Source organism: Drosophila sechellia, chromosome X (genome assembly GCF_004382195.2).
Source record: "Drosophila sechellia strain sech25 chromosome X, ASM438219v1, whole genome shotgun sequence".
Taxonomy (NCBI): domain Eukaryota; kingdom Metazoa; phylum Arthropoda; class Insecta; order Diptera; family Drosophilidae; genus Drosophila; species Drosophila sechellia.
The window spans coordinates 8,377,974-8,399,058 of NC_045954.1; the positions used below are offsets into that span (position 1 = coordinate 8,377,974).

General features: G+C 43.0%; 1 protein-coding gene across 2 annotated transcripts; it reads right to left on the bottom strand.

Annotated features, from left to right (window-relative positions):
- Positions 1–2,605: 2,605 nt before the first annotated feature.
- LOC6619839 (homeotic protein ocelliless) lies at positions 2,606–20,630 on the bottom strand. Of its 2 annotated transcripts, none has more exons than XM_032725752.1 (4): positions 19,791–20,630; positions 12,269–12,631; positions 10,196–10,350; positions 2,606–3,985 (listed from the first exon to the last, which is right to left on the bottom strand). In XM_032725752.1, exons 2-4 carry the CDS (start codon positions 12,438–12,440, stop codon positions 2,690–2,692), a joined length of 1,623 nt encoding a protein of 540 aa, XP_032581643.1. In that variant the 5' UTR covers positions 12,441–12,631; positions 19,791–20,630; the 3' UTR covers positions 2,606–2,689. The 2 variants fall into 2 exon arrangements, with proteins under 2 accessions (XP_032581643.1, XP_032581642.1); XM_032725751.1 differs by having other exon boundaries at positions 12,260–12,631; positions 19,791–20,628.
- Between the last annotated feature and the right edge of the window lie 455 nt (positions 20,631–21,085).

The window sequence follows — 21,085 nt, forward strand, 5'->3', positions numbered from 1 at the left end:
CCCACGACTGCCAATAAATGCGCAAATGCAAACAAGCAACCAGAGCCACTGGAGGATCAGAAGTGATTGGATTTTAGCCGTCAACGGAATGTTAGCCTGGTAGCCTTTAAGGATCGGGTTTTATTTGCCCAGCCGAATTCCGCATCCCAAGTTATTTATGCCCAGTTGGGAATGCCAGACGACGTGTGACTCAAGCCAGTTGGAATTGCGAAATTATTTTAATTTAATACAACTATTTCTTAAACCTGCAGAGAGTTGAATAAATAAAAAGACGTGCTTATGTTTTTTTTTCTTTATATATATATTATTCATCTGATCATATTTTTGTGAACTTTTTACAATTATTTTAGTTTTTCTTTCGGTTTTATAATTAAAAAAAAAAAAAGAATTAACCAGTTTGCTTAAACGTTAGCATATAATTATATATAATATATATATATATATAAGGATCATATATATAATTATATATGCTGTATATAGATCCGCTCTTAAATATTAATAACTAATTTTGTTTATCTTTCTCTTGCTTCCAGATCATCGTTTACATCGTTTTTCGCTTAAAATGTATCCCGCGGAAAAAAAATGTTCTTAGATTAAGTGAATTAAATGCTAAATATTCTTCGATTTTCCTTACATGCTTTCGTTTATGAGTGTGTGTGGTCTGTATGTGTGTATGTTGTTTTGTCGCTGTGTGTGTGTGTGGTGTGTGTGCGAGTGAGTGTGATTGTGTTTTTTAAACAAATTGTTAAGCTTAAATTACAATTAAATTGAAATTAAAACTAAACAAAAAATTCCAGAAGAACTCCATTGAACTAACTTTTGTTTGTGGGTCTGTCTGCGTCGTGTGTGTTTTAATATTACAAAAGTTGTTCGTTATTTATTTATATATATATATATTTATAAATCTTTTAGCGTACTTTATGAAGAACATTTACACACACACATATATGTCATTATATATATTTACCAAGAATTTTCATGTGTTTTTTTTTAGGTTTTGTACATTTTTTAAAAATTACGTTAAATTATTTTATAAATATTTTCTTGCTGTTGTTTTTGTTTCGCTTTTGGATTGTGGCTTGTTTTTTATTTGCAATAAAATTCCCTATATATAATATATCAATCGTCATGTGTGGAGTTCCATCATTTATCGTTTGCCTTCATCATTTCGAGTCGCTTAGTTGCTAAATACTCTTTTCCCTTAGTTGGGAATTCCCATCGTTTTCATATTATTTTATGCTTTTAAAGTCTGAAATGTTAATTCGTTTTAGCTGATTTGGGTTTGTATTCTCTATATATCTTTTATATTTATATATATATATATATATTATGTATAAATATTCTTGTTTTTTTTCGATTTCGTTTTTGTTTTTCTTTCGTTTTTCATTTAGTTTGTTTATATAAAGACGACATGATGATTTGAACTTTAAACATTGTTTTTTCCTTTTCTTGTTTTTCGTAATGTTATGTCTTAGTTTGGTTTAAAGAACTTGAAATTTGAATTAAGTTTTAGCTTTATGATATGCTGAGCTGGTCCGAACCACCAGTTCTATGGTGATGGTGTTGGTGCAGCTCTGTTCTCTTATTTCTGGCGATCCCCAAAACCCCCCTACTTTTTTTGGGCGATCCCCCCAACCCCCTGGCTGTAGCACGGAATGGTCTACGTATTGCATTTAAAAACTCTCCTGCCAACTTACAATTACAACGCCCCACTTTTCGCAATCCTCGCATGCATTTACTTTCTGGATTTTAACAAATGTTTGTCATCGGTTTTTCCTTGATTTATCACTCATTTTCTTCGTTGATCCTGGCGGCTTAAGCTAGATCTATAATACCTATGTTTAGTTATAGATTTACGTTTATGTTTGGGCTGTATAAACTTGTAACTCCCCCCTTTTTACACACGCTTCTAATTTTATATATATATATTTAAAAAAAATTGTTGTTAACTACACAAAAAAAAAAAAAAGAGTAGAAATAGACCTCTAACGCGGGGCATTCCTTTTCGCAATCATAGTTGGTGGAATTTGGCATTGCTAAAGTGGATGTTCGTTAGTTCGAGACTTAAAAGAATTTTCTTGAATCTATAAATATCCATGTACGAATTGATATTGGATTCTAAATGCCTCAATATGAATAATAATTAATCTAACAAGTGAGAAATCTATTTATATCACTCTGAATTTATACGAGTCAAGAAGAGTCTTTCGAAATCAATGGGAATTTCCTACTTCCACCAAGAACGATCGCAAGGAAGTGTATCTCCGGTCGGTGTGTCTTCGAATAAGTTCTGAGAATGCAGCGGAGTGTCGGGGGCTGTATCTATGTGTGTGTGCAGATATGTATCCATGGGGCTCTATGCTCGCGATCGATCTTAACCGAACGTGTGCTCCAGCTGCTGCTGATCTCCTTGATGCCCCATATCCTGTCGCTGTTCATCATCGTGATGGTGTTGCTGCTGATGATGATGGCCGTGGTGATTCTGGTGATGATGCTGCTGCAGCTGGTGCTGCTGCTGATTGTGTTGATGGTGCTGCTCCAGCTGGGGAGAACTATTGCTCCCCGATCCGGAACCAGAACCAGTTCCAGATCCACAACCAGAAACAAAACCAGAACCCGAACCCGAACCACTTGCCCCCGCCGAACTGTTGTTGTTGCTGCCACCGCTGCAGTATTGGAAGAGTAGATTCTACACCATATTCGCGTACTTATCCTGCGGCGACATGTAGTCCAGGCTGTTCTGGGAGAAGGCCTGCGCGGACACGGTGCCCGTGAAGGATGGCGATGGCGACAGTCCAAAGTTGGAGGCCGTGTAGCCCGAGTGGCCCATGTTGTAGTTGACCTGGTTCTGATTGCTAAAGTACTCCATCTGCGAGTAGTAGCTGGGCGCCTGGGCATAGTTGTTCGGATACTGCTGGTACTGATTGTGCCAGAAGTTGTACGAATCGTGATTGGACATATAGGCGGCCGAGTGGGCGGCGGAATGGTGGGCGGACTGGGCCGATTGGGCGGCATGGGCCGCTGCGGCCGCCGATTGCGGCGACATGGGTGTGATGGGCGGCGATGGGGTGGTGATGCTGCTGCTGCTGTCCATCGGTGTGATGTTGCCACCCGGCTGCAGCAGGCGCGGATTGCTGCCGGCGGCCGAGCCATAGATGCTGTGATGATGATGCACTCCGGCCCCAATATCCCCGCCGGCGTCCTTCAGCTGATCGTAGGGCGAGCGAAGCAGATCCTGCGACACGCCCACACCGACGCCAACGCCCACGCCGACGCCCACGCCCAAGTTGAGGCCGCCGGATGAGGCGCCGCCGCCACCGCCGCCGCCGCCGCCCACACTGGATCCATAGCCGCCGGACAAGTGCTCCTTTTTGCAAACGATGCTCACCGGACTGACGGACGTGGCCGGCGTGGGCAGCAGTGGCGAGGAGTTCTGATGGGCGGCGGTCACGTTTAGGGCAGCCGCTGCTGCTGCGGCGGATAGGTGTCCGCCCGCTTGGCTACCGCCGCCGCCGCCGCTGCTGCTGCTGTTCGGCGTTGAGTTGCCTTGGTTGTTGTTGTTGCTATTGTTGTTGGCCGACTGATTTGTACCGCCCGAGGCTGCCGCCGCGGCGGCGCTCAAAAAGGAACTGTGGTGCGTCTTGATCGATTGGGCCGCTGCCACCGCTGCCGCTGCACTGGCCGCCGCTGCTGCCGAATTGTTGTTGCTATTGTTGCCGCCGGAGGAGCCGCCGCCCTGCTGGCTGGACTGTGAGTTGCCCTGCTTTTGGGACGACTTGTTGCTGTTGTTGCCGCCGGAGCTCTGTGAGTTGTTGTTGCTGCTGCTGCCGTTGTTGTTGCTGTTGCTGCGACTGTTGGCCGATGAGCTGCTGCAGCTGCCGCCGCTGCCGCCACCGCTGGCGTTCTTGGAGCTGCTCAAGCTGTTCGACTGCTGCTGCTGCTGCAACTGCTGGCGGCACTTGGCGCGGCGGTTCTTGAACCATACCTGGAAAAATTGCCAAAAAAGTAGAGGTAATTAGTGGGGTTTTATTTGGATATAAGTTTGGCAGTAGAGCCATATTAAGAAAATTTCCAAAATTTTACCATTTTATAAATGCTTTACATCAATCACAATTTGAAGTGGTACCCCCGCCAAAAAATTCTGTTAAATCAATCAACCATCGATATTACAAATTCGTGGCTATTCAAGCAAATCATGTGCCCACAAATTCAAAAGCTCCTGCCCCCGGAAAGTCCTGAAAATCGGAAAACAAGGTAAAACCGCAAACGAGCCAACAATTTTTAAAAAGAAAAGAAAGAAATAGAAATCACTTTGAAGTTGGCCCACCCTGAGTTTCCTTTGAAGTTCATTAGAAGAGGGACAAATCAAGTTGTCGTCGCTTTAAAACATCGCAAAATGTTGTCTAAATTTGTGCTAAAATTTGCAAAAATTCCCAAGCTTAGTGTAGTCAATATTATTATGAAATTTGCGAGCAGTTCATTAAACGGAATCAAAGAAAATGGCATAGGAAATCAGAGCGGGCGAAGTCAAATCACAAAAGGGGATTTACGAATGCAAAATGGAATTGAAAATTGTAATTGAATTTCCTTCCAGCTTCAAGTGGAGCGGGCCACTGCGTTGTGCTGACAAATAATGAAATTTGATACGCCTTGTTTAATGCTCTTTTTTTTCTCGACTGGCTCCCCCCTTTCTTTATTTCCCCATGAAAATCAACAGAGAAAACGGCAATGAAATGCTCGAGTGGCCGCAGCCGCGTGGCAAGTGTTAACTTCCGAAAGGGGGCAGGGTAGTTTCGGGTGGGCTGAGTGGTGGGGGGTGGGGGCGGTAATAAATTCAGCTGTTTACCAAAGCACAAGCCATTAGCAAGCAACACCAACCCCAAACAACAAATCACTGAAATAACATTTGCCATGCAGTCAGCCTAGCCCGACTGCTTTTCCAATTCGACTGCTTGGCCAGCAGCACTGCTTGTGCTTAGATTTGCGCCACCCAGAGTTGCCAGAGTTTTTCGGTATTGAGCAATTTTCAAAAGCATAAGACTGCTAGTTAAACGATATTCTTTTTTTGAACTGCTTAAGACCTTATTAGCTTGAAATGAATATAAGCAAGCCCGCTTTTGATATTATAAAAATGGTCTAAAATAAACCAATATTTTCCATTTTTTAGCTTTAAAATGCCTAATTTTGGCTAGAATACCGCTGTGCCGTCTGCACTGGCACTTAGCGGATTGTTTGCAGCCCCTTAAGCATAACAAACAAGACTAAGTGAATTCCTTGCGCTCGAGTGTGCCGCTTTATGGGCTGTTTATTGTTGTCCTCCTGTCTCCAGGACTCTCCGGTTCTCCGGTCTAGAAGGGGATGCGTTTTCCGCCCAGGGGCGCGTTTGAGTGGGTGGTTATGGGTTTCCGGCCCACTTCATGCCTGGCTGTGTGCGGCAGGGGGCCGTGTGATTCCGTGTGACAATATAATCGAGTCAATTTTTTGGCCACCGCCACCGCCGCCGACGGCTGTTGATGTAACTTTTCCTCTCTCAGCACAGCGCGTGACTTTTTGCACTTGTTGTGGGTCCAGAGATCCCAACCCAACCCAACCCAACCCAATCCATCCCATACCATTCCACATTTACAGCCAGCCATGGAGGACAGCCCGCAAACACCCCCCGCATAATTTATTCATTGCTCGCCGGGCAAACTAATTGATGTGGGAAAATTGCAGCCGCCGGCCATCAGGCACACGCCCACTTTAACGCCCACTTTCACGCCCCCCTCTGGCAAATAAACAAACAAACGCAAACATTCAGTAACAGCAAATTGGCTGAGACACTTGACTAAGGCAAACACTTGAGGTAAAAATTGTTGAGGCTGTGGGAATTCCGGATCTCTGGATCCTTGAGAAGGTCTGCCAAAATATACCATATATATATATATATAACAGACATTCTAAAAATGATTTCTGAGCTACAGTATGCAAGTTACCCATTTTCTTTGTGCTCACTAATGAACAACTCTTTTGCAGACAAGTGTAGTCTCTATTTTGATTAACTTGATTCCCGGACTGACTTTTAGCTTTGGGCTTCAGCTAAGCACACATATAATGTTCCACATTGCATTAACAAATTGAAAATTATGCATATCTCTCGCAGCGTCTCTTTCTAAGCCCCATATGCATCGGTCGGTCTCTTTCGCGCAAAACGGGCATGAGTGAAATGCGCGTGAGGAAGGAGTGGAAATTGTTAATCCGCAATGGGAAAATTAATTTTATAAAACAGCTGTGCGGCAAAGTTTCCCTTCTGCGCTTCTCCCCTCATTTTTCGCAGCAGACAAATCCTTTTGCAACAAAGGAAAAGGGAAAATGGAAAACGTATAGAAAAAAAAAGAGTTGGCTAAGTTTAGGTGCGCTCTCGCTCTCGCCCTCTCGCTCGCACCCATCGTTGCCGTCTCTTTCTCGCTCGTATTCCAACCCCCGACGAAGAACAGCTGAAAACGAGGCGAACATATCTGGAATCCGAGGTGATAGAGGCAGCAGGAGGGGGCCACGAGAAGGGGTAGGCTACTACACCATGGAAAAAGTCCATTATAAATATAGGATCTATCAGAGATATAGTATGATATAGTATGATCTAACTAAAAGCTTCATGAAATACGAAAGTCTTAACGATTCTTCACATTTTTAATGACTTCATTAGGATATCGTTTGTTCTATTAAAAACCTATGACTGTCATTAATAATCAGGGTTCCCTCCTTTTGAAGAACTCCCGTTATAGAACTCTTCCATATAAATTCTGAAGATTTTCTTTTAGTGCACAGGAGCTGCAGAGGGGTTATTATTATTAGGGGTGCCTGGCTGGCTGGGATTGGGATGTTTCTGCCGCTGCTGGCTTCCCAGTTCACCAGTTTGCCAGTTTCCCCGTGATTTATGACTGCTAGCGATGGCAGCCATCCAAACTCCGACCACCGCGACCCACCGGCACCAAAAATGGAAAAAAAGAAGAGAAGAGAAGTGAAGGGAAGAGAAGAGAAGAGAGGAGAGGAGAGGAGAGGAGAAAAACCCGATCCGCACCCTCGAACGGCGAATGAAAACATTTGGGCGTAAATGTTTGCTCTGTTCTGGTGCAGATAAGCTGCGTAAAATTATTACGTTATTTGTATTGGTTGCAATCAACGCCCTCTCACTTGGAAACGAGACACAGGGACCCACCCCGGATGCCAAATACCGGATTCCGGATTCCGAACACTGGCACTCGCTACTGGGCCATAAAGATGCCTATCATTCAATTAATATTTACCAGGCCTAAGCCCCGTCCTTCTGATTATGACTCCGATTTCGTTGCGGGGATGCTGATGCCGAATCTGATTCTGATTTTGATTCGGATTCCGATTCGGATTCGGATTCGGATTCTGTTACTGAATTCTCACCTTGGGGGTAATGATTATTTATGTGAAATGATACTCTGTTCCACTGACAACGTGGTGACCTTTCAATGGCGGCCTCCTGCGGCGAGGACTCAATGGTAATGTCGTAACGATGATACGATGGTCCTAAAGGTGGTCTGTCTCTCACTATGGGTAGCATAGTTATAGTTGACGCGAGTTCTCAATTATTATTATAAGGCAACGCATTTGTTTATAATCCACTTTAAATTCTAGTCAAACTATACTAACTAACTCTTTCCCCCAGCCGTCGGCAGTCTAGTTTTGCTCGGGCTAATTGAGTTGCTTGGCTTCCTTGGCAGCGCAAAACACGAAGCCCCAGTCTCAAGACCCCAGACCAGGCCAGACCAGACCAGACCATCGGATCCCCAATGCTGAATACCCAGTGGTTCCCCAAACCGAAAGCCAAGCCAAAACGAAAACCAAAAGCCAGACGCCTTGTAACATGCAAACGAATCGTGCTTTTGCCCCAGCTGCTGCTCCTCTTGCCCCGTCTTTTGGCCAGCATTTCCATTCGCAGTTTTCGGTCGGTTCGGGTTTTGTAAGGTTTTTCCTAGTTTTCCTGCCTGTAATCTGATACGTGACCGACCGAGTGTGGGTGGCTATGTGTTTTTATAAGAGTGGATGGATGCATTGACATGTTGCGTTGCTACAGAGGCACAGGTACAGTGGCTCCAAATGGGGCTAAGATATGAATCCTCAGGTACGTAATGAGAATTATATTATATGATATTTGCAAACGAATTAACACAATTAATACGATATTTTTAAGTAAATATCTTAGATTTTCCCTATGATGCAACCACTGTACTCGGCTGCGTCTGAAAAGCATTTGAAAATCAGTCAAGCCAGGGCGAACTATCCAAGAAGAAGCGACATGTGTGGAAACAGGGAAACATCTATACAAATGTCAATTCCCAGCTACACCCCCGACATCCACATACTTCCTTTACACATACATATATCTTGCCCCCTGGTTTCTCCGGTGTGCATTACTGGAATCAATTGTGTAAAAAACGTAACTTTGAAAAGGAAACAATACAGTAGCCAGCCGATTCATGGGACATGTGCAAGGTGTCCTTGCTGTATTCTTTCCCTGCTCACCATTCATTACCGCTGCCCCTTCCCTTCGAAAATAGAACGTGTCGTTTTTCATTCGGAGCCGACCACTGCAGGGGCTTCCTTAATCGCTGTTGCTTTTTTTCCGGCCAGGTCTTTAAAGTTGACTTGCTATTAACTGACTTTCTTTCACTGTTATTCTTTTAAAGCCTGCTGGTTATCTAACTAGCTAACTCGATATCCTTACGCTATCTTCAACTATCTTCACCTTATCAACTTATACTGATATTCTAAAGTTAGTCGTCTTGTTGGAGAAACTCCTGTTTATATCTTTCTTAAGCCTGATGAAAGTTGCATAATTCTAGCCCTGCAGTGTCACGTCCTCAAATTACACGGACAAAAGCAGCGGCTAACAAAGCAAGGGCAAGCAAAAGCAAAGCAAAAGCAAGGCAATAGCAAGGCAAAAGCAGAAGCATAAGAAAAGCAAACAAATCGATAGATCAATGTAGCTGTTGCCAATAATGTTTATTTTTTGTGCGCTCGCCTGACGTTGTGTGTTTTCATTGCAGTTTCAGTGTACAAAAACGATCGATGTTGCGGCTGTGTTTGCCCAAGAAATTACCAAAAGGAGATGACAGTTTTTCCAGCGACCGGAAACTGTGATCGTTTTTGGGCCATTTGGCAGTTTTTGGGCCAACGGCGCTAGGGAATTGGGTCTGTTTGTTTAGGCCCTATCATCGTGGACACCTAAACAAACAGACGCTACCCGTCGCCGTCTCTTTATTCACCCGAAAATTGAGTTGTACAATTCGCCGTCATCGTGATCATCTGGCTGACGCTAGAAATTAGCGCAAATTATGCTCGCCTAATTCCTTGAGCAAACTTCAGTTACTTCAGCTTTTATTTCCTATCCAATATCCTGAAGGGGTGACTTGTCATACCCCGCAAATACTTTCGGCAAATACGGCAATTTATATCGCCCCGTTTTCCGCTGAGGGGGAATCACGGACATCTCACATCTCGGAAACGGAACTGCCAGTCTATTTGCATTGGATGGAAGTCATCGAATCTGTGCGCTCCATATGCGCATATGGACGTGGAATATGGTAGCACCACCACCCCCATATCCTGGCTATATGAACTATGTCTATCCTCCACAACAATCTGTTACGAGCTGTTGTAATTTGTTTGTTTTATGGATTTCCTTCGACGTCCGCATTTGTCGGCATTTCGAGGCATTCGAGGGCATTTCGCCTAATTAAACCAACTATACAAGTGTATCTGTGCGAGTTTTTGTGGGTTAAAAAGCTCACATGTGCGGGTAATCGTAATCGCCATGGACGTGTGCCCAAGGCACTGACGCTTCCGAAGTCAAAAAACGAGTTAGCAGGTCAGCAAGTGTTTGTATTTGCGTTTTGGGGCGGAGAGAAGTTAAAGGAAATGCGATACCGGCAGGGAAATTAACTCAATTTATGGGGGAAATGTAAGAAGATGGGTAGTTTAGTTTTCAGAAAGTAATTCCTAGCAAGTTAGTGCTCTGGAAACCATCTTTGATAGCAAAATATGGTTTCAATGAAATGCTATTATCAAGGAAACTAACTTGTACATTTCACTGAAAACCTCACACGATCCTTGCTTGAATAACCGACTTTACTTTCCGATATCGATTGCATTAAAAGTTCCCAAGTTATGATGATTTGCTTACCTGTACTCTGGATTCGGGCAGATTGATCTTGAGCGCCACTTCTTCGCGCATGAATATGTCCGGGTAACGGGTCTTGCCAAAGAGCGCCTCCAGAACGTCCAATTGGGCGCGTGTGAATGTGGTGCGTTCGCGACGCTGTTTTCGTGTGTTGACGCCTGGATAGCATAGATCGCATAAAGGGGAGAAACGAAAAGGGATACAAATTATAAGTTATAGAGTTCCCAAGCAGAAGCGAGTGCCTAACCGAATGTGCTGAAAGTTCCTCTACGAGCGGAGGCCACGTTGCGTATACGCCATGGATGTCGTGACTTTTCCCAGTAATATTTGCGACAGTAACCGTTATTTTGCTGCCCCTCGTCTGTGTGCGCTACCCCCATGCCACTACACTTCGTGCATCTGTGTGCGTGATGTGATGTGGCTGTATAGCAACCCCCGAAAAATGCGACGGCCAACCCCTAAAAGAATAAAAAGGACTGGCAAAGGAACCAACCCCCGTGCAGCAGCCGCCCCAAAAGACTCGACTCCCTTTTTTCCAGTACATAATGTTCCGTATATAAAGCGTATATAGTATCTGCCTGCGTGTGTGTGTGTGTTCGTGTGTGTGTGCGTACTAAGCCGCCGCATTGTTTGCCCTGTCAGCCCTCTCTGTCGCTCACCCTCGATGGTTTGAAAAGTCCAAAAACCCGAAACATCAAGATCGAGACTTTGCCATCGGCCCACTCCCTATACTTATGCTTCTTTTTGTCCCAAATTCACCCCGACCATTGCGACCATGCCACTGGTATTGCCCTCCCTTTCTCGCGCTGGCTCTATCAAAAATTAATGAGTTAGTCATTTTGGTCATGAATTTATAAATTGAATAAAAAACTTCACTTCACTTTGCAGCTGCCGCATTTCGTTTGCGTTTCAGTTTCAGTTTCGTTTTCGCTTTCAAAATGGTTGCCAACTTGGTTTATTTCTTTATATCCACACAATTAATTGCAATTTGTGTCTGTCTCTCTTTTTTTTATATTTATTTTTTGGCATACTTAATATTATGATTTTTTGCCTTGACTTTATGGAGAGAGCGCGTTCGTTTAATTAACTGCACCCATAAATTGTTGACTTCTTTCAAATAATTTTTTTTATGGCTAATTTATGGGATTTCCTGGAAGGTCTCGCAGCTTTTGATCGAGCAAAATAGCTCAAGGTTTGTCTAACTAAGATTTCAGAATTTCAAATTCGTTTTTTTTTTAACACCGTAAGTCGTCTGATACTTGCTTTTTTTCTCCCCCATTAATGTTTTTTCTTCATTATGGCCTCTTTCATCATATTATATCTTCATCGTCAACAAAACTGGCTTATATAACAAGTTAAAATTCTGTCAATTACTTGGCTTATTACAGCAGTAAGGCAAAACTACACAAATTGATTACGAGTATGAAATGGATGTGTTTTCTTTTTATAATTTTTCTTCTTTTTTTTTTACGATTTTTAGTCTTTTCTTCTTTTTTTTTTAGCCGTTCAATAATTTTGTGTGTGCCGCTTGGGCAGAGAGTCTTTTGTTGGCATTTTGTAGCCAATTTTTTGTGATTTTTGTCAGGTTTTGTTTGTCATTTGCAGCGTCACCGAGCGAAGCGAAAAAACTGGAACCGAAAAGCTGAATCTAAAGCTGAAAACTTGAAGATAAAGTCGCCGCGCAGACCGAAGACTCCGGAGACTTCGAAAACTGAACGAAGCTCATTATTCATTTTGACAATTTAACTGATAATGATGCAATATCGATATGCGAACTGACATTGAAAGCCAGCAAAACGAAGAGGAAGCCGGACTATGCAGTGGCAAAAAAACGGCAAGCAAAGTACGAACATACGAAAATGCCCCTTAATTCTATCTGTGTAATGTTTTTCATACTCTAAACTGGGTTTCGAAACGCGAACGACACGAATTTCGCCGCAGTGTAGCCGCCTGTCTCTGGCATTTTGTTCTGCCAACTTTCAGCACATTTGAGCGATCTGATTTGCTTACGTGCTGCACAGTTAGGTTTGTGCATATATATACCAAAATTGTCGATGCGATATTTACCCCACATACCTTGGGAGAACCCGACGGCCTCCAGTCCGTGTGGGAGGCCGAAGGGCCCCAGCGAGGGCATGGGCATGCCGGGCGGCAGGGGTCCGTGGGGCACCGAGTGGTGCGGATGCGGACCCCCGTAGCTGTGCGGATGGGGGCCCAGATCGCCCGACTTGAGGAAGCCCGCCGCCATCAAGGCCTCGGTCGAGTGCAGCGCCACGTTGAAGCTGTGTGTCTCCACTGGCCTCAGGCTTCTATAATCCGTATCCGTATCTGTAGCTGTAGCTGGCTGGATTGATCCACCAGTTCACTCACGTATTCCGATCGATGGTCGAGTCGAACGATGATCGCTGGTTAGTGCGCTCTGGGTCCTTTCAGTAGGATCTGCAAGGTGGTATAAGTTATTAATTATTATTAGTGATTAAACAAAGTAGTACCGAGAGAATTTTGACTGATTTCGATATAACAGCTTGTTGAATTATAATGAACAATATCACATAGGCTACTGTAACACACATAAGATTCTTTATAAGACAAGATAAGATAGGAAACTGCAGTGCAAGCAATTATAAGTCGGCGAGCTAGGAAAATCTGTGCGAAAACCACTTGATGCCAAATCACTCACAAATCACTCACAATTCGCCAATTATCTGTGAAATTCACTGGGCTATTCCGCAAATACGGTGGATGGGATAAGATGCTTGTTTTGTGGTGGGCTAAGCTCTTGCCACGAGTTCCAATTACATTCTAAGACCGAGACCAAACAGAACCGGGACTTATAAGGCAGGTCTAGGTCTTGATCTATCGCTGTCTGTGCCACCATCTCTGTCTGCCGCCTATAGCCGTCTCTGTCGCGCCCTCGCACGCTCTATCGCCCACTCACGATCGTTCCTTGCGGTTTAATCCCGAGGTTTGCCTATGATGTAAAATCTTCTAATCTGGGCAGCGCACACAGAACCCAGGGAAGATTACCCAACCGCCTCCAAAACGGGGACCCGAATCCCGAGATCCCGAGTCCCGAGATCCCGAATCCCAAGACCCGAACACCGATACGAAGTCGCATTCGGGCTTATCTTGCGGTTTAAAGATCTTTGATCTGCGCTTAGCCGCAGGATTATTTCAGACACTTACTAACACACACGAGGAACATCTACGGGGAGGAGACCGCCTGATCCAGGACAATGGGCATTAAGATTAAGACCAGAAAGAGACAACTAGCCTGGATTAAATTCCCTTTGTGCTGTTCTTCTCTACGCTCGGCAGTTTTCGTGCGAAAAAAATTAGCACTATTTGGCCGGGAAAGTAGGGAAAGCAAGTCCAAATAGTTTCAAAAAAAAAAAAAAGAAAGGTTGTAATTGCGGAATTAGCACGAACACCTCTCGCATTGTTTTGAAATTGAATACCGCACATGGAATACGGAATACGGAACTATTTGTCACATCCAGAGAGAAAGATATCCACATACGATGAGTGTATGTAAAATTTGTTTTGTTTTGTCATGTCGTTTTCATGGCTCAATGCATTCTGGCCTCAAAATGCAGCCGCAAATACATCGAGATCCCGAGATGCGAAAAACAAAAAGCACCGAAACAGAAACAGAAACAGAAACCCAAACCCAACCGAACCGAACCCGACCCTGATATAGCACCCGATATGGTGCCCCGATCCCCGATGTGCGATGACAGACCCGGAGCCTGTTCCTCCTGCCCTCCGAATTGCCAAATTACATGCTCACGCGCACACGCAAATTAATAACACATCTGGCTTCAATTCGAGAGGCAGGGCAGCGATAAAAAAAAAAAGAACACAGCGAAGGAGACAGCGAGAGATGTGCACTATAAAGGATAACCATCCACCAAAATGCCCGTTCGGTTCGCTGCCCATCCTGGCAAGCCAACTAAACGGAAGCTGATCGGAACCAAAGCCGTAATTGATAGTTGCATTTAGTTGATTAAGGAGAATCAACGTATGCGATGCATTATGATTATATGCACAACAGGTTGTGATAAACGCGATATGAAAAGATAGCCAATCTGAACTATTGGGCTATTAACAATATTAAGAACTAATGTTCAACATGTATTAGTTACCAAAAAGGAGAGCTTAAATAACCAAGCTAATCACGTTTAAGTTTTGAGTTCCCATGGCTCTTGTTTAAGCAACTTCCATTAACCAAAATTTCACAAACGATCGAAGGAGGTAGAAATGTGAAATGTAGCTCCAAAAAAAAAAAAAAACCAAAAATAAAAACCCCCGTCGACAAACTCTCAGCATCTGTAAAAAAAGCGAATGTGACACATTTTCGAAAACATCCCGAAAAATGGAATGGCGATCTACGGCACTACGTGATTTTCTAGACATTTCAGCCCCCTTTGGCCTTCCGCCCTCGCTGATTATGAAAAATCATGGTAAATGGCAAAAAGAGCTAAATAAAAAAAAAGAAAGAAAACAAGAAGGCCCCGCTGGCACTTTTTCATTTTTTCCTGCTTTTTTGAAGAGATCCATTGTGAGACCGAAACGAGTCGAGACAAAATCATTTGGGCTGGACATATATCACGTACGAACGGCGGACACTTTCATTATAAATTCCATTCGGCATTTTCTGATTTTCGGTTCGGTACGATCTTCTGATTTGCTCGATTCTCAGCGAATGCTTTTCAATTTCCACTCTCGATTTCTATATATCTACTCCTATTTCCGCCGCCTCACAACATTTCAATTCGTTTGTCCGCGCGTAATTACGGTCAAAATAATATTTATTGGACAAACAGCCGGGAGGAAAACAAAATAACGATGCTACCGTAAGATCTTGCGGGTTTTTAGAGGTTTCCTAGAGTGTGCGTGGGGGGGGATTGGGTACTGAACCCTTTATAAGCCCGCACATCCAAGTGTTTTGGTTCGCTGATGATGCGGCTGACGGCCCCTGGGAAAGTCGTGGAGTCAAAGATTCGAATAGAAATCGAACTGCCACTTGGCTACTGTTCATCTGGGCCATGGGAATCATGGATCTCCACGCCGTTTGCCCCGATGATTAATGGCCCGACTTTGCATAACTTTCGGGCTACGCATTTGACTCTGACTAATATGAAATATTAAATGCCGTCTCATATTTATATCTATATTTAAATTTCAGTCAGTCGGACCGCTGTGTGTGCAGCTGTCAGGAGTGCTAACCTGTCAGTCCCCGGATCGCAGTTAGTAGTAATCGCTGCTAGTTTCTGGTAGTCGCTGCTATTAGCCGCCTTAACGAGCCCCGCAACAACTTAATGTGCCCGGGCATATTGCACATTTTCCTACTGCACACTGGTTACTGGCCAGGTGAAATTAGATACAATTCTTTATAATCTTTATCTTAAAACAATCGAATATATAGATTCTCTTATAACAACATGGTAATATTGTTAAAGTGGGCTTTCTTCCGATCAGCAATTGAACTCGGTAGTGCATCACTTTGGAAAAGCATCTTAGGATGCACAAACCGCATTAGTAAGCCCAAGTTTCTAGCCAGTGTAAGCCACATATTCGTCTATATGGATAACGCGTTATGGCAGCGAAAGAGACGGAGGCATACAAACCGAAAGAGGTGGCAGATGAAAAATGCATTTCTCAGGCTCATTTACATTGAGCCGCGGCTACTGGAATATGGTATATACAGATGTATGTATGTATGTACGACATGGTATATATGGGTTGGCACGCCATAAAACCCAAACTCAAACTTAAAACTAGACGGTCCGAAGACCCAAAGTCCGAGCTTGAGTCTGAGTTTCTGTTTTTGCTGCTGCGGCGGCTGGTCTAGCATAATAAGCCTGTCTGCCTGTCTGTCTGTCTCTGTGGCAATAATGCAACTTAATAAATGCAACAAAGAACGCGAAGCAGAAGTGGTGCCCCAAGTATGAAGTATAAAGTATAAAGTAGCCACTGCACCAGTCACGTCCCAAAAAAAAAAAAAATAAGAGGAAAAAGAAAAATAAAACGAAGAGAAGAGAAGAAAACGGGTAGGAAAACTCGGAGCTAGTCGCGCTGCCATTTCTACGCAAATGCATTTTGACATTTAAATTTGCAATTTTCGCATAAAATTATATTTATTTATTCCATCTGGCTTTGGTGAAAAGTGCAACCTTGCTGCCGCTGGAGGATCGAATCGCGATTATGATGATGATGAGATGTGGATGTGGATGTGGCTGTGGATTCCAGCTACTGACTTTTGACTTTGACGTTGACGTTGGCTGAAGTTTAATTAAGCAACGTGCCAAATAATTGAAAAAGTGTGAAGATTTGACAAGTTTAACAGGCATTAAAATCTAGCCTCCGACTATGTACACTCACAGTTGGCATCTACACATATGTACATATGGCCTAGAAATCAAACGACTAACTGTTTGTGGCGCTGCGACAACTTTTCCACTTGGCCACATTTTTTAATTAGTTTCTGTATTTTCGCTTATCGCACGGCAAATTATTTATTATTTACCTAATCGAATTGACACTTGAGCAGACGTCGGTGTAATTAACAGATACGCGGCAGATTGCTCAATCACAGTAATCTATCGTCTATAGATTTAAGCATAATCCCCGACTTGTCCAGTAAAACGGACTCCCTTCTATATATGATGGATATACCCAACTATGCTAACAAATTGCTGCATTTAATTGCTTTCCCATTAAGTTAACAATTAGCGATTCGATACGCTTATCAGATACACGAGCGAATTAAATAAATATAAATTAAACGAATTGCAATTGTATAACCAAGAAGTTTTTATATTTCTATGAGATGTTAAGTGTTTTCAATCAGAATAGCTCGAATAATACCAATATTCTCAGATCTACCTGTTCATTCACAAGCCACTTTTCTGACACACAAAACCCAATAAATTTCCATAAAATTGCTTTTAATTCAACAAATTTCTGGCTTTACATCATTTTCTCTGCCTCTTCCCACAAATCCATTCAAAAAAAATCCAACCAAAAAATAACAGAAAATAAAAAAAAGTTGAATGAATTGCGCTTGTTGTTTTGGTTATTGTTGTTGCCTTGTACAAATGATTGCATCATGGACAGTGGACCAAAAATATAAAAAAAAACACATATCAATAATAGACTAATAGAGTAAAGAGCTCCAGTCGAATCGCAGCACAAACAAAAACAGCAAGAAAAACAACGACGGCGGCTAGAAAAATTTATTATTTGACGCATTGTCAATGTGATCTTGATAAGTCGAAACTGGAAATGGAACCTGAAAACTGAAAACTGAAAAAATCAATCCTCCGTCTGAGTGATTTCTATTTAAATGGCATTGTCAACGAAATTCGAGAAGCGAACACCAACAACACCGCCAGTATCGCGTAATGAGCAAAGAGTGAAGAGAGATAAAAATTAATAATACAAATAATTGGTAGGAAAAAAAAAATTTGGGGGAAAAAAAGCAGTAAGTGCGTCCAAGTCCAAGAAACGCCGGATGAAATGAAATAAACTGAAACGAAATGAAACCTCACTCAAGGCGAGGCGACGCCACAAGAGATTGACAAAAGATGACAAAAAAAGGCAACACCCGATCGCCCAGGTACGAGCATATATATCCATACCCATGCCAAGTGTGTGGGAGTTTCGAGCTGAGCCCAACCAAACCGATCCGAAAGATTTGGGGCGTGCTAGGGAAGCGGAACAATGGATACCGTTCCACACTGAGCGAAAATATGCCCACATATCGAAATACAGCTCGAAAACCACTATGGAAATACTAGTATTTCGAAAATTAATCAATCATGCAAAGGTTGGATCTAAAACATATACTTCTTTAGACTGTTTTAAGTACTCAGGTGAATTTATTATAAGAATGCACATCTTATGATATTACTTTGCAGAGCTATGACATAACTGTTCTAAGATATTGATAAATACTATTAGTTGTAATGTCACATCATGTCCCACAGGAATATCGAAAAAAAAAGTACTTCCAATGAGGTACTGATCTAATGATCTAATGATCTAATGTTTAGCTCTGCCATTGCTATATGAATCTACAACTACTTTTTTGCAGTGCAGCCTAGAGCGAAATTCACTTATTCGCTGGGCTTTGTGGATATCCGCGATAAGGTATCAAATGTGTCGCGACGCGATCTCGGCGACTTTCAATTCACAATCGACAACGCTGGGCGGATGTTGTGAATGAATGAATTGGCATTGGAAGATTGGTACATTGAGGTATTGTGATGCTGTGGGGATCAAGGCAGGGCCAGCAAGCACAAGCGTGGGTGGGACCCAATAGATCCCAAGAGATCCCCACCAGCTTCACCAACTCCACGAACTCCGTATCCGAATCCGAATCCGATTCTCAGCGCAACACTTTGATTCGGATGGAGAAAGACCATCGGAACGGGAGAAAAATGAATCGACTTGCATATTAATATTCAGTTGCTTTATGTTAGAAAAGCATATGCAAATTAATAATAAAGCAGAACAACAAAGTAGCCAGCGAGGAGTCAACGTATTATTCAGATATTTTAATTTATAGCCGCCGCTTTGAAATTAGACGATCCGATCGCTGGCATCGGGAAGTGGGAATGTGTGGATGTGGGACTGTGGGGAATATGTGTGAATAATGTGACCCGAACGGGTCCGTCGGCTGTCTTCTATTGTATCTAGTATTGGTTTTCTTGGGGTTTCTTCTCCGTTGCCCCTATCATTTTGGTAGCCTTTTTCTATATCACATTTCTCGTATCGATTTGGTCGGCTCTTGCTGGCTTCTTCTTTTTTTTTTGTTTTGCCTAATTAGGGGAGGCGGCCTTAATATGCCCATTAAAATTATGAAAATCATAACGAATCTCCGAAACGCGCATTTTCTCACATTACGATCCCCACATTAGTCATAGGCGGAATTTCCTGACCGAAACCAGATATCAAGAAAGGCTCCATTATATCACGAAGAGCTGAAAGAACTGAAACAAAGTTTCGGACTTGGACTCTATTGTTGGACTAGGGAGTCCCCGAAATCAATGAATTGTATTGCAATTAAAGACTTCTAAGATCCATTGAATCTGAAGCTAAATAAAAAGTAGTATATCTTGCAAAATAATATCGGTTGATTATAATATTTTGAAGAACATTTTAACCTTGTAAATATGTAGAAGTGTACTATCCCTTGCAAGTGAAAAACTAAAGATCTGTCAAGTTCGGCTTATCGGAAATAATAAACCAAACATATTATAAAATATCTCTAAGATCTGAGCTTTATAATGAAAAATCATGAGCTTGAGCTAATCAAGAATAGAGTTGAAGCGTGTTAGATCTTTCAATATTATTCCAAGTTTAAAGAGTGCATTTCAAATATTTCATAGATGTAGTAAAGTGGTTCTTGTGACCTAATATCTCTGCTAAATAAACAAGTTGATAAGAGTAATCCCTAAGATAGATTCCCGCCCCCAAAAACTACTTAGGTCTACAGATTCCCCATGTAATCCGTGCTTATCTCTCGGCTCCACATTCCTCGCTGGACATATAGATTGCTACCGATTTCTCGATATCGGCGGATCGCACTCACCGAAAAAAAAACACAAACAAAACTAGAAGCAAAACGGTGCTGTATTCCAATGGTGACTTGTTTTCGGATCCAGCTACTATATGGTTATGGCATGAGTATATGCTACACATGCATATATATAAAGATATATATATATATATATATTGTATTCCAGAGATGTATGTTTTTGGGCGATGTTTATGGTTTAGCACTGGCAACACGGTAAAAAAACAGATTCTCGTCACTTGGCACTGCGATATATCCAAAGGGACATATCTCTCTGTATTACTTAGTATTCTCCTCTGGCTCTTTGTTTCTCTATAGCTGTGTTAGCTATAGCTTCTCGTTTTGATATTTGTTTATTTGTGTTTGATTGGTTTGGTTCGATTTGATTTGATTCGGTTTGGCGACGGCGAATTGATTGTTGTTATTGGCTTGCGCTGGTGCTTACTTGCTTATCGGCGAACGCGGCGAGTGGCGAGAGCGATCGAACGAGCGGCGAACGGGGCGAATGAGCAACTGAGCAACTGAGCAACTGGGCGACGGACGACGCACAAAAACAACCCGAGCGGCACGAAAGTTACTCTGGAAATGAATTGCGGTACACCTTCCACGGACGATGGCAGCGGCGGCAGCAGCGCAGCGAGCAGCGGGCAGAGCAAAAGTCGTTCGACCAGAGTCTGCGAAAAAAGAAAAACAACAAGAAAAAATGTTGGAAGAAGAAGCAGGAAAAAAACAACAAACAAACACCAGCGGTGGTGGAAACGAGAGGGAGAGCGAGTGAGTGCCTGCTTTTAGCAATGGCTGCCCGGTTCTTAACCGCGCGCCAGAGTGAGATAGTCGTAGCTTCGCTCCGTTCCAGTCGTTCAGTGTCTCGCGCTCTCTCTCCCTCTCTGGCGGCATCTCTCTCGCACGCCGCTTACAACCTGGCTGAGTGGGAGCGAGACAACCGCTGGTGGTACCGTTTGCTGAGCAGCTGTATTTACCGCTGTGTTGTTGCTGCTGCGCGTGTATGTGCGTGTGTTTACGTTGCTGGTGTGCGTTTGAGTGTGGGACCACACCCCAAAAAAATTCAGTTCAACAACTTTGTTGTTGCCACAAGAGCAAAAAACGAGGAGCAAAAAATACATAGTCGTAAAAGGAGGAAAAAAAAAACAACAACGTACCTTCGTATTTTTGCGCGGCAGCAATGAAATTTTAATGAAAACGACAAGACAGCGAAAACAACGCAAAAATTTGTTAGCTAACAGCGAAAGATAAAGAAAAGGGGGGAGTAGTGAGGGGGGTGGCGACGGGCGTTTAAAGGACGCTGGTCA